At 38.6% G+C, this 13,525-nt stretch overlaps 2 protein-coding genes across 2 annotated transcripts in view; both read left to right on the forward strand.

The window, feature by feature from the left end:
• Window positions 1-13,525, forward strand: part of LOC103524352 (probable ATP-dependent RNA helicase DHX34) — a 26,247-nt gene continuing 12,722 nt past the window's right edge. The window contains exons 1-6 of the mRNA XM_017449582.2: window positions 1-254; window positions 8,951-9,081; window positions 9,499-9,636; window positions 10,086-10,204; window positions 10,543-10,709; window positions 12,621-12,815. Of these exons, the coding sequence (XP_017305071.1) occupies window positions 9,506-9,636; window positions 10,086-10,204; window positions 10,543-10,709; window positions 12,621-12,815 (612 nt within the window). The 5' untranslated portion in view covers window positions 1-254; window positions 8,951-9,081; window positions 9,499-9,505. The remainder of the gene's footprint in view (window positions 255-8,950; window positions 9,082-9,498; window positions 9,637-10,085; window positions 10,205-10,542; window positions 10,710-12,620; window positions 12,816-13,525) is intronic.
• On the forward strand, window positions 769-4,547 carry LOC103524368 (probable ATP-dependent RNA helicase DHX34). The gene is made up of 6 exons (XM_026833466.1): window positions 769-894; window positions 1,290-1,427; window positions 1,868-1,986; window positions 2,620-2,861; window positions 3,341-3,530; window positions 4,480-4,547. The coding sequence occupies exons 2-6, from the start codon at window positions 1,297-1,299 to the stop codon at window positions 4,545-4,547; spliced, it is 750 nt and encodes a 249-aa protein (XP_026689267.1). The 5' UTR covers window positions 769-894; window positions 1,290-1,296.

Genomic DNA, 13,525 nt, shown 5'->3' on the forward strand with positions numbered 1-13,525 from the left:
TCAAAGTCCATACATAATACCTACAGGGCACAAGAGTGATGCTGATTCAAGAAAACACCCAAGCACTAGTGAGCTAGACAAGAGTTCAAAACATCCCATATTAGATCTCCAGTTTGAAAAGTTCAGGAGAAACTTGAACTCACTCTTTTCCAATTTTATAGAAGACGAGGAAGACTTGTGGAACTTTGTAAAAAAATATGAGAAGGCAAGAAAAAAGAAGCTTGAGGAGGAAGCACTAAATTTGAACAAAAAAGGTAAACTTTTGTCAAAATTAGGTAATTTAATTTTTGGTACGATGTTGTTAAACCAATAAAATAAGTGAGATGTTGTTTAGACTGCTGGGGTCTCATTTGAGCAGGATAAACAAGGTATATTCTATTTTTTTATTATTTTTTTTTTATTTATTTATTTTTTTTTATTTTTTTTTTTTGTCAGCCTAGTTAACTTAGAGGATTGTGTGCCTGTGTTGTAAGTGCTAGGTCATGGGTTTGATTTCCACTCAGGGCAAACTCTGTCCAAAACAGATTAGGTGCCATCTTGAAAAAGCTGGCTTTTCAGTTTCACTAGCTTATCCTCCTTCTCTCTTTACTTTTGGAATGATAAGACCTCAGTTGTTACAGTTCCTTCTGTCAAACCTCCTCGGACACAAACAGCAAAGCAAGAATCAAAATTCCTTGAGGAAAAAAAAAAAAAAAAAAAAAAAAAAAAGGTCAATAAATTCTTTTCTTTTTTTTTACTCTCCTTTTTTTTTTTTTTTTTTTTTTTTTTTTTATCTGTCTCAGAACTTGGGGTGCCTCTTTGTGTATGATCAAATATACAATATTACATTGACCTCAATGTGAAGGACAGTGAAATTCTTGCTCGCCTAGAATATTACAATGAAGATGATCGGAGGTATAATTATACCAGTTGGCAAAAAAAAAAAAAAAAAATTCTTAATACTTTCTGTGTCTGTGATATAGTCATGGTAGTAGGTACCTTTTTTCACAGTGAAACACTGCTTTTATATGAAGAAGAAGAAGGAGAAAAAAAAACAGGAAGCAAAAGGAGCCTCCTCCTAGGCAGAAAATGAGATGAAGATAAAATGTGGAAGAGGGAGGACCTTGGAGGGAAAGGATGAAGAAAAGAGGATTTGATAGACGAAAATGGAGGAGTAGAATACGAAATGGAAACGCCAAGCCCAAATAGAATTAGGATAAGGTAGAATAAAAGAAGAAGAGATAGCTGTTTTTTTTATGTGTGAGATTCGAACCCAGGACTTACTGCATAGCAGTGACTGTTTATTACAGGTGTGGTATGAGCCCAGCTTTGTATGAAGAATGGAAGTTACTGTTGAGGACCTATCTGGACTTCAAGCAAAAGGAGAAATTCAGCACCCTAATGAAAATCCGTGAGACCCAGAACAGCCTACCTGTGGCCCAATACAAGTGAGTTCTTCATTCCTGTTTCCTTCAGGTTCGATTCCTGGCAGATATCAAATCAAAAAATCAAATCATGAATCTTTGTGGTAAAGCAGAGAGCTTTTTCACAACTTTTGTGGTTATCAACACATTACTAAGGATTTTATCTAAATAGATAGGGTTCTTTCTTGGAACGGCTGGCTTTCTCCTATCCTGTCTTCCTTGTCTCTTCGCTTTCAGGACGAAAAAAAAAAAAAAAAATCATCAATCTTTTTACACTGGTAATATCGCCACCACACCGGCCGCTACTCAATTAAAAGAGCTAAAAAGAGGCTGAGTACACTCCAAACTCAGAGAAAAAAAAAAACGACTCTGCTGGGAATCGAACCCGTGATCTCCGGCGTACAAGCCTAGATGCCCACTCGAAATTGCCATGCCGATATTTCAATCCTCTTTATTGGTTTCAGGCAGGAAATTATAGACACAGTTCTAAAAGAGCGCGTAGTAATCATAGCTGGTGACACAGGATGTGGTAAATCAACACAAATACCTCAGTACTTGGTACAGGCTGGCTTTCAGAGGATAGGTAACAAAAATTTAATTATTTATTGAAAGCTTCTTTACCTACCATAAAATACCCACCTACCATATTGTACTTTATAATTTAAATAAATAAAGTGGTGCAATATTAAACTGTTGAGATAAAGGGACTACATACATGTCCTAATAGTTATGAAAGTATTGCAATCGGTCTAAATTTTCAAATTCGGGAAATGGTACCTATAGAGGGTCATCTTGAGACCTATCCCCACTTGTCGTTCGGAAAAAAAATCTTGGCGTGCTTAAGTCATTTAAATTACATTGCCTAAAGGACATTCGGGGGAAAAAATCAGATGAAACGACAAGTGGGAACGGGCTTTTAGTCTCATTCCATCAGGATTACAAAGGTATCTACTCTATCGGGTTTCAGGGAGCTATAGATTCAAAGGAACGAGTCACCACTCTAGGTCGGTTTCTATCGGATCTGCCTGTGGATATTCCCCTAGGCAAGATGCTAGTGTTTGGGTCCATGTTTCATCAGATAGACACTATGCTCTTATTAGACTTGGCGTTGAACTTTGTACACCACTCGGGTTTTTTGAGGGGATTTCACTTTTTTTTCCGTTCTCCTTTTTTGGTGAAATCAGACTGTATCCGCAATAGTAGAGGGTCATTTTAGTCTCATTCCATCAGGATAACAAAGGTATCTATTCTATTGGGTTTCAGGGAGCTATAGATTCAAAGGAACGCGTGACCAGTCTAGGTCGGTTTCTATCGGATCTGCCTGTGGATATTCCCCTAGGCAAGATGTTAGTGTTTGGGTCCATGTTTCACCAAATAGACACTGTGCTCTCATTGGCTGCCGTGCTGTCCGTTCAGAGTCCATTCACCAATCGAGCGTTCCGAGACCCTGACTGCGAGGTAGGTTACTTTCTGGCTGTGTTTTTTTTTATTTTTTATTTTAATTATTATTTTTTAATCCCCGATTTTATTTCGTTGCATTAAAATAACTGCTACATTAAAAAAAAAGCCAGTCTGGTTAGCTTGGAGGGTACTGAGCCTGTCTAGTAAGCGCTGTTGCGAACTTTATTCCAAACAGATAAGTCTCGAAACAGATAAATAAAGCTCGTTCTCAGAACAGTTAAAGTTCGTTCTAGCTTTCTCCTATCCTATCCTCTCTTCGATTTCGAGACGATAAGACCTTTGTTATTAGAGCATTTTTTTAATGATATTTTAAGCGTATCCAACCACTTTTAAAACACCCGGCACATTTGTTGCTTTACAGACTGCCAGAAAGGAGCTCGAATCGAACCACGGAGATCCTCTCACGGTTCTGAACGCTTACAAGGAATGGCTCGGTGTCAATTTTTAAAACACCCGGCACATTTGTTACTTTACAGACTGCCAGAAAGGAGCTCGAATCGAACCACGGAGATCCTCTCACGGTTCTGAACGCTTACAAGGAATGGCTCGGTGTCAAAAAGGACCGGGTTCGATCCAAAAAGTGGTGTAAGCGAAGAGGAATCGAGGAGCAACGATTCTACGAAGTTACCAAGCTCCGGAGTCAGTTCAAACAAGTATTAGGGGTGAGTATTTTTTTTTTTTCCCCCTCACTTTTTCCCGTGTTCAGACGGGGTCGGCGTTTTTCGTCAGCCTCTTAATCAGCTCTGGGGTGATCTTTTCTGTTTATTGAGCAAGGGAAAAAAGTGTAAATGTACCTTATTGAGTACCTAATGGGGATATTTGAATATTTTGGTTGGTAGGTAGGTAGGTACCTACATAGGTATTATTATCCATCGGCATCGGTTTGAAGTGTGGAAAACAAGTTGTAACAAGAAATTCACTGATTCTTGGAAAGAGAAGAAAGCAAAGCGTGAGAAGAGGAGAGGGGGGAAGGGGTTTGACCGCTCAAGGGTTCAGTATGAAGCGGATTTCCAGAAGTTGGTAGATGACATTCAGAATTAAAGAAAAATGGCTTAGTAACAAAAATTGGTGAGTTTATTAGAATAGAATAGAATAGAATAGAATAATATTTATTTGTAATTAATGTTTAAGTACATTTTTACAAAGGTTGACAACATAACATGTAACATTATAAGAAGAAAATTACAAACTATACTCTTAAGCAAAATAATTGTAATAAATTTGAAAATAACTAGACTCTCTGTACAAGAAAAATAACTAGACTCTTTAAGCAAGACAAATAGACAAATAATTAAACAAAACAAATAACTAGACTCTTTAAACAGGGCAAATAGGTAGACTCTTTAAACAAAACAAATAGGTAACTAGGCTCTTTAAACAACACAAAAATCACAGGATTCAATAAAGGGAAACAAATAATACTACTCGTTTCGTAAGAAGGCCCTCAGCTTTAGAGCTCCTTGTACATAATAATAGAGATTATTGAGATGGGGTTTAGACAGAATTACCAATAACTCTTGTACACTAGTTCTCGTTTCCATTAGTCCTTGTAAGTACTTTTTTCTGAGAGCTGCATAATGGGGACACACCAATAAAAAGTGTTCTATGTCTTCAGGTTGCTGGAGATTACATATGCTACAAAGTTCTTCCTGGTCCCAGCTGTATGACATCCTGTTGACATAAAACTTCAATTTATTTCCACTAAGACGGAGCTGAGCCGCCACTCTGCTTCTCTCGATCGGTGCTGCCTCCTTTAGATAGCGAGAAACAAAACTTTGACTAGGTGTTGGGTTTTCAGGTCTAATTTTAACCTCCTTATACATCACATTATAGGTAGAGTGAAGTACAGCGCGCCAATCTTCCTGCACAAGTTTCGAATAATAGGCGAGTAGAATCTCTTCCTTTTTTTCCTTAAGTAAGATGCTCGACTGTGCCTCCCAGACGTTTCCAAAGTTCAGTTCAACCAGCTTATTCTTTAGAAGAGAGCACCAATTGTACTTGATTACATTGCAGCTTCTTTGGTCCAGCAATACAAGTTCCTCATAACATATTCGCGGATAACGATGTTCTGGCATATTGAGTAACTTGAGCCACCATTCCAATATCTGAGAAAATGCCTGATGAAAAAGTTTTACTACACCCATTTCCAAGCGAAGCATGTAGCTTGCTGTGTTTTTTGGCAGACAATAAACAGATTTATAGAAGAGGGATTGACATTTTTCAATTGTAGCCTCGTACCTTAGTGACCAGATCTCAGAACCGTACAATAGTGTAGACCGGACTATAGCTTGGAATAGTTTTACTCTGCTATCCAACGAGTCAGTTTTAGAACTAACTAAGATCAATTTGAAGCCCAGTATTTGGTAGAAAATACAACATCTAAAATTTTAAAGTAAAGGAAGCATAGGTATAAGTAGACTAAGTAGACGATAATCATATTTCTTTTTTCTGTCATTTTTTATAGACAGCTGAGGATTGGGCAAGAAATCCTATTACTTGATGTCGGGAATCGAACCCTGGTCTGTCCTGTACAAAGCGAGGTAAGAAAAAACCATTTGTATGAGCGCCTGACAAGATAGTCATTGGTTAACAGCCATAAGACTGGTTTGCTGCAGTACGCCTTGTTTCCCTGTCTTCTGCCTTCCTTTTGAGATCATAGCAGGTTGTGATGATCATATCCTTCATTATTTGTTGGATGTAGTCCATTGGTGGTCTTCCTCTTGTGTTTTTGCCTTCAATCGTTCCTTCAAACACTCTTGCTGGTAACTCTCCATGTCTTAATATACAGGGTGTTTAAAAAAAAAGTTGCCACCCATGAAAACTCGAGAACCATTTGGAATTCGGAAAAATCCGAAAACACGTATTTCTTTATTTTCAAGGGGAACCTATTTTTAGGGGATCTCAATTTTTCGGTGCTGTCAGGGACGGCCCAAGGGGAGTCAACTTTAAAATCTTAAATAGGAACCCACTAGTTGTGATACATTATATCAAAGGTCTTAGGTGGATTTCACATCTACACTGCAACTTGTAGTATACGGCAGTTTTCATGTTGAGGGCTACATAGTCTTAAGGGCCTGTTCACACTTAAACATTTGGCCTACACCAATAAAAATTAACACATCTGTGCACAACAATATGCTTGAGGATAAACTGGAGTTTCAGGTTCGTAGGACATACAGGAAAAAAGTGATTGACATTTAAAATTCAACAAAGGTACATTTATTTTGTACCTATCTGTTGACACAAGGGTTAAATATGCAGTATTTTCTCCTTTCTTCCTGCATCCTTATGCCGTTGACTGCATTCTGCAGTTCTTCCGCCTTTAGAGCCCATTTCCTGATATTGACATTTAAAATTCAACAAAGGTACATTTATTTTGTACCTATCTGTGGACACAAGGGTTAATATGCAGTATTTTCTCCTTTCTTCCTGCATCCTTATGCCGTTGACTGCATTCTGCAGTTCTTCCGCCTTTAGAGCCCATTTCCTGACTCAAGGACAAAAGAGTGCCCTGCTCTTGTTGGCTCATCCGCCCGAAGCCGTTGGCCAACAAGAGCTGATTGCTTATCCCGGCAATCGGTCGGTCAAAATTAAATGACAAATAGTATATGAGTACATTATTCAAATTTTTCCATTTTAGTGGATGTGTCGCATTCCCCACTCATAAAACACTGTGTTGCTGAATTTCTACGAGCGCCTAGTAACTAATGTGGTTATGCAATGTGCCGTGTAAATATTATACTTTTCCTCCCCTACGATACAATATCATTGGCCGTTCCGAGAACGAATAAAGTGCCGTTCCGAGAACGAATAAAGTTCGCCCCTTCAAACGTGAATTCTTTTTCAGACGTCAAACTTTTGTTGAAATTTCCAAATGTACAAAATGCCACATTACTATACCTCCTAGTAATGGCTACCTACCTTCTTAATTTTTTAGCCTCATTTTTTTCTACAAATATCCCTTTTGTCCATCGGTTTATAACCTCCTTGTTTTTTTTTTGTTTACTTTTTTTTTAAAAAAGAGGCGGGATGTTTTGAAAATTGAACATTTTGAATTTTGTTTTTTTTTTTTTGTTTTTTTTTTTAAGACCTTTAATTTGATATATAGGTCGACCAGGTTTGGATAAGTCCTTCTATGGGGACAGACAGACAGCGTGACAGACAACACCAAAGGGAATACAATAAATAGCCCATCCCTCTTTTTTTATTATTATCATAATAATAAAGGAAGGACAGGCTAAAAATGAGTGACAGACAAAAGAGCCATTATCATGATAACGATGAGTATAGAACTCATCGCCATAAAAAACATAGAGACAAGGGAAAGGAGAGATATGGCAAGGATAGAAGGATAGAAGTGCAAAACATAGGACTGACAGAACAAGGAATACATCCACATATCAGGAAGAAAACTTTGGGTAAGTACTTAGAATAGAATATTTGGCTGAGTAAAATAGAACACATCATTGGTTACCTGGTCTAAAAAAAAGAGCTGAAAATTCCCTTTACTCCTTTATTTCATTTTTTTTTTTTTTTTTTTTCATTGTAATGAACATTCACCTCATCAGGCATCAGATTAACCCAAGAGTGAAAAAAAAAAAAAAAAAAAAAACAAACAAACAAACATGAGTGCAAATGATCTTTGTCAATAGATCAGTTGCGCTTACTTGGTGCGTGTTTCAAATATAGAGCAGGTAAAAAATGAGGACCAACGGAAACTTTTCTCATTTTTTCTACGAGCTTCTAGATCAATCGAGATAAATCAATTAATAAAGACACGGTAAATCGTAAACTTTGATGTCACGGCATACGCGTCCCGTAGGGATGACAGGAGTCACATCAAATGTCCCAAGCAAAGCTACCCTTTGCAGGCAACGCATTAATGTGTTTGTGCGCATACGTTTCTGCGCAGTTCTTTCTGCTCCTCCGCTAGCGTGTCTTGCATAGTGCACACTACCTAAGCGGACAAAAAATAGCCTTTACACTGCGTTAAGTCTGACGTCACAAATCTTTGAACTTTTTCATTATATTAAATTGAATTTTGCGACCTTTTACAGTTATTATTTCAGAGTTTTGGCTCAGATTTGGATTTTTCCCCAACATTTTACATAGGAATCGACCTTTATTTATAATTTTTACCCATTTGTCAACTCCTCCAAATTGTCAAACATGGGATCTTCACATGGCAAGCTTAGGGCATTACCACTAGGCTAACCATATCCATTTGTTCTATTTTTACAGTGACTCTGAATCAAAGTCCCATACAAAAAACGTACAGGGCACAAGAAGTGATGCTGATTTCAAGAAACACCAAGCACTAGTGATTCGTAGACAAGAGTTCAAAACATTCCATATTAGATCTCCAGTCTTGAAAAGTTCAGGAGAACTTGAACTCACTCTTTTCCAATTTTATATAGAAGACGAGGAAGACTTGTGGAACTTTGTAAAAAAATATGAGAAGGCAGAAAAAAAAGCTTGAGGAGAAAGCACTAAAAATTGAACAAAAAGGTAAACTGGTCAAAAGTTAGGTAATTAATTTTTGGTACGAATGTTGTTAAACCAATAAAATAAGTGAGATGTTTGTTTAGACTGCTGGGGTCTCATTTGAGCAGGATAAGACAAGTGGTATATTCTATTTTTATTACTTTATTTATTTATTGTTTATTTATTTATATTATTATTATTATTATTTTTTTTTGTTAGTCAGCCTAGGGTTAGACTTAGAGGATTGTGTGCCTGTGTTGTAAAGCTTGCTAGGTCATGGGGTTTTTGATTTACCAACTCAGAAGGCAAACTCTGTTCCAAAAACAGATATTAGGTCCATCTTGAAAAAGCTGGCTTTTTTCAGTTTCACTAGCTTTATCCGTCCTTCTCTCTATTACTCTTTTTTGGAATGATGAAATAATGATAGACCTCAGTTGTTACACAGTTCTTTCTGTCAAGACCTCCTCGGGACACAAACAGCAAAGCAAGAATCAAAATTCCTTGAGGAAAAAAAAAAAAAAAAAAAAAAAAAAAAATGGTCCCATAAATTCTTTACTTTGACATCATCATCATCCTTTTTTTTTTCTTTTTTGATATTTCAGATTTATCTGTCCTCAACTTGGGGTGCCTTCTTGTGTACGATCAGATATACAAATATCAACATTGACCCTCAATGTGAAGGACAGTTGAAATTCTTTGCTCGCCTAGAATATTATGATGAAGATGATCGGAGGTAAATATAACCAGTTGGAAAAAAAAAAAAAAAAAAAAAAAAAAAATGTCTTAAATACTTTCTGTGTCTGTTATATTGTCATGGTAGTAGGTACCTTTTTCACAGTGAAACACTACTTTTATAAGAAGAAGAAGGAGAAAAAAAAAGATCTAAAAAAAAAAACAGGAAGCAAAAGGAGCCTCCTCCTAGGCAGAAAATGAGATGAAGATAAAATGTGGAAGAGGGAGGACCTTGGAGGGAAAGGATGAAGAAAAGAGGATTTGATAGACGAAAATGGAGGAGTAGAATACGAAATGGAAACGCCAAGCCCAAATAGAATTAGGATAAGGTAGAATAAAAGAAGAAGAGATAGCTGTTTTTTTTATGTGTGAGATTCGAACCCAGGACTTACTGCATAGCAGTGACTGTTTATTACAGGTGTGGTATGAGCCCAGCTTTGTATGAAGAATGGAAGTTACTGTTGAGGACCTATCTGGACTTCAAGCAAAAGGAGAAATTCAGCACCCTAATGAAAATCCGTGAGACCCAGAACAGCCTACCTGTGGCCCAATACAAGTGAGTTCTTCATTCCTGTTTCCTTCAGGTTCGATTCCTGGCAGATATCAAATCAAAAAATCAAATCATGAATCTTTGTGGTAAAGCAGAGAGCTTTTTCACAACTTTTGTGGTTATCAACACATTACTAAGGATTTTATCTAAATAGATAGGGTTCTTTCTTGGAACGGCTGGCTTTCTCCTATCCTGTCTTCCTTGTCTCTTCGCTTTCAGGACGAAAAAAAATCATCAATCTTTTTACACTGGTAATATTGCCACCACACCGGCCGCTACTCAATTAAAAGAGCTAAAAAAAGCTACTTAACTGTCCTCACGAGGCTGAGTACACTCCAAACTCAGAGAAAAAAAACGACTCTGCTGGGAATCGAACCCGTGATCTCCGGCGTACAAGCCTAGATGCCCACTCGAAATTGCCATGCCGATATTTCAATCCTCTTTATTGGTTTCAGGCAGGAAATTATAGACACAGTTCTAAAAGAGCGCGTAGTAATCATAGCTGGTGACACAGGATGTGGTAAATCAACACAAATACCTCAGTACTTGGTACAGGCTGGCTTTCAGAGGATAGGTAACAAAAATTGAATTATTTATTGAAAGCTTCTTTACCTACCATATTGTACTTTATAATTTAAATAAATAAAGTGGTGCAATATTAAACTGTTGAGATAAAGGGACTACATACATGTCCTAATTCGACAGTCTAAATAAAGCACTAATAATAATAAAGTACAATCTTACAATAGTTGACTGCGGTTCAAGAGGAGCCAATTAAACATGGCTAGAGACCGTTACCCCGGTGTTGCTTATGAAACTCTAAGACAATATTCCAATCTGGTTGGGTATCAAATGCTAGTCACCCATCCAGATACCAACCACACTCGTCCTTGCTTAACATTCTGTTTTCAGCTTGTACTCAGCCACGTCGGATAGCCTGTATATCTCTCAGCAAGAGAGTTGCCTATGAAACTCTAAGTCAATATTCCAATCTGGTTGGGTATCAAATCCGCTTTGAGAAGCACAGAAGAGAGAAGACCAAGATAGTTTTCATCACGGAGGGTCTGCTGTTACGACAAGTAAGACAGCTACTTAATTCAAAGTTTGTTTGTTTATTTTTATTTATTTATTATTATTATTTTTTTTTTTTTTTATTTATTTTTAGACCATAGAAGTTACAGTTCCCTCTGTCAAACCTCTTAAAAAAAAAGTATGTAGTTGTAATTGAAGGGCCAAGGCCAGCCACTCACTGTCAGGTAGGCCTGACAGGTACACCTGATCAAGTACCGTACCTATACCTGACACCTGATGAACACAGACTGTTTACCTCCTGTTTACCTGCCTCGGTGGTGTAGTGGTCAAGGCGCTCGCCTGGTAAACAGGAGGGCGTGGGTTCAATCCCAGCCGAGGTATTGAATTTCCCCTTACTTTTTCCCGTGTTCAGACGGGGTCGGCGTTTTTCGTCAGCCTCTTAATCAGCTCTGGGGTGATCTTTTCTGTTTATTGAGCAAGGGCCCTATGATACCTAAGACCTGAAACCAGCCGGGTCAAATTTTATCCTAAACAGATAAGGTTTGCTCTCAGAACGACTAAAAAATAATAATAACAGTTAAAAGAAAAAAAAAACAGCTTTCAAGTCAACCGACCCGTGAATTATCTTCCTGTTCGACTTTCAGGATTCGGGTCTCATCACGGACATTCCGGGGCCGGACGCCTCCCTGAGTTCCCGCGAGCGAGCGTTGCGTCACGGCGAAATCAAACTGCTCCAAGCCATCAAGAGGAAGAAGGCGGAGGAAGCACCAAAGAGGCGGAAAATCAGCTTTCAAGTCAACCGACCCGTGAATTATCTTCCTATTCGACTTTCAGGATTCGGGTCTCATCACGGACATTCCGGGGCCGGACGCCTCCCTGAGTTCCCGCGAGCGAGCGTTGCGTCACGGCGAAATCAAACTGCTCCAAGCCATCAAGAGGAAGAAGGCGGAGGAAGCACCAAAGAGGCGGAAAATGCTGAAAGCTGACAATGCATATGAGATAGAAGAAGAAGAGGAAGAGGAGGAGGGAGAGAGGTTAGAAAGTATGGATGCCAATGAGGTCGAATTTCGGCTCAAACATGACCCGAAACAGGTTCAGGTATGTATAGGAAAAACTATAACAGCATAGGTTTGATAGAGGGAACTGTAACAACCAAAGTCTTATCGCCTCGAAATCGAAGAGAGAAGGAGGACAGGATAGGAGAAAGCCAGCCGTTCCGAGAACGAACCTTATCGGTTTAGAATAAAATCTGCCTCGCGCCGGAATCGAATCCGCGACCTAGCGCTTACAAGGTAGACGCTCTACCCTCCAAGCTAACTAGGCTGCCTGTAACCACTTTAAAATAAACAAATGTCAGTCTAGTTAGCTTGGTTGGTAGCGTGTCTGTCTTGTAAGAGCTTGGCCACGTTTCGATTCCCGCCCGGGGCGCATTTTATCCTGGACGGATAATGTTAGTTCTCGGAACGGCTGGCTTTTTCCTATCCTGTCTTCCTCCCCTCTTTGCCTTCAGGACGAAAAGACCTCGGCAAGTACAGATCCCTCTATCCAACCTCATGAAAAAAATAGTATTACTTATAGGTACAGATAATAGTAGATAATAATATTACTTCTACATTTCTTGTATGTATTTACTATTCCCAGGTAGCAACAGATAATTTTCTCTCGTCCTACGACATTCTAATTCTGGATGAGGTACATGAGCGTCACCTCTATGGAGATTTCCTACTGGGAGTGATCTCACCTCCACTCCACTGTGGAGGTGAAATAGTATAGGTACATTTTATCTTACACTTCCACAGGTAGCAGCGGATTATTTCCTCTCGTCCTACGACGTTCTAGTACTGGATGAGATACATGAACGTCACCTCCATGGAGATTTCCTACTGGGAGTGATCAAATGTCTCCTCCACTCCACTGTGGAGGTGAAATAGTATACATTTTATCTTACACTTCCATAGGTAGCAGCGGATAATTTCCTCTCGTCCTACGACGTTCTAGTTCTGGATGAGATACATGAACGTCACCTCCATGGAGATTTCCTACTGGGAGTGATCAAATGTCTCCTCCACTCCACTGCGGAGGTGAAGATCATTCTCATGTCCGCCACGATCAATATCGAGCTCTTCCATACCTATTTCAATAGGATTGCTAAGGTGAGATTTTTTCCCCCCATGTTTTGAAAAAGAACGTCCTAAGGAATAGGTACATGATATTTAAAAAAAAAGAAAAAAAAAAAAACACACAAATTTCGACTTGACGTATTCAGTCAGCTCCCATGGCGTAGCGGTCACTGCGCCTAACTTGCACGTGGGAAACCCGGGTTCGATTCCTGGCGGAGTCAAAAAATATGTATCATGAGTCCGTGACTGGCTGTTGCGGGGCCCGTTCAGCCTCGTGAGGAAAATGGGTAGTTTTTTTTTCACCCCACAAACCATATTTTAAACCCTTTGGGTTTAAACCCCATTAAACCCTAATGCGCATAGCGACCGGTGCCAGCAGGGTAGGTAAACATTGGGTGTTGGGATTATTGAAATAGGTACGTATATGTGGAAAATCCTACAAATGCTGCAGTGAGCTTTAAAGTTGTGATATACTAACACAAAGAAACGGCATTTATTTATTAACTTAACTTCTTCGTTTTGTAGGTGGTTAGCCAGAATGAGTATAGGTTTGTATTTTATTCTATTTCATGTAGCTACTTACTTACTTATCTATACCTAATTGTAGTTTAAAGTTTAATTTAGAATTAAGTTATATTGACTTTGTAAGATATTACCTTCTGGTTTTATTGACAATAAAAACTATTCTATTGTCCTTCACCAGATAATCAAAGTTCCAGGCCGTCTCTACCCCATTCAACTCC

Source organism: Diaphorina citri, unplaced genomic scaffold (assembly GCF_000475195.1).
Source record: "Diaphorina citri unplaced genomic scaffold, Diaci psyllid genome assembly version 1.1 scaffold95, whole genome shotgun sequence".
Lineage (NCBI taxonomy): Eukaryota > Metazoa > Arthropoda > Insecta > Hemiptera > Psyllidae > Diaphorina > Diaphorina citri.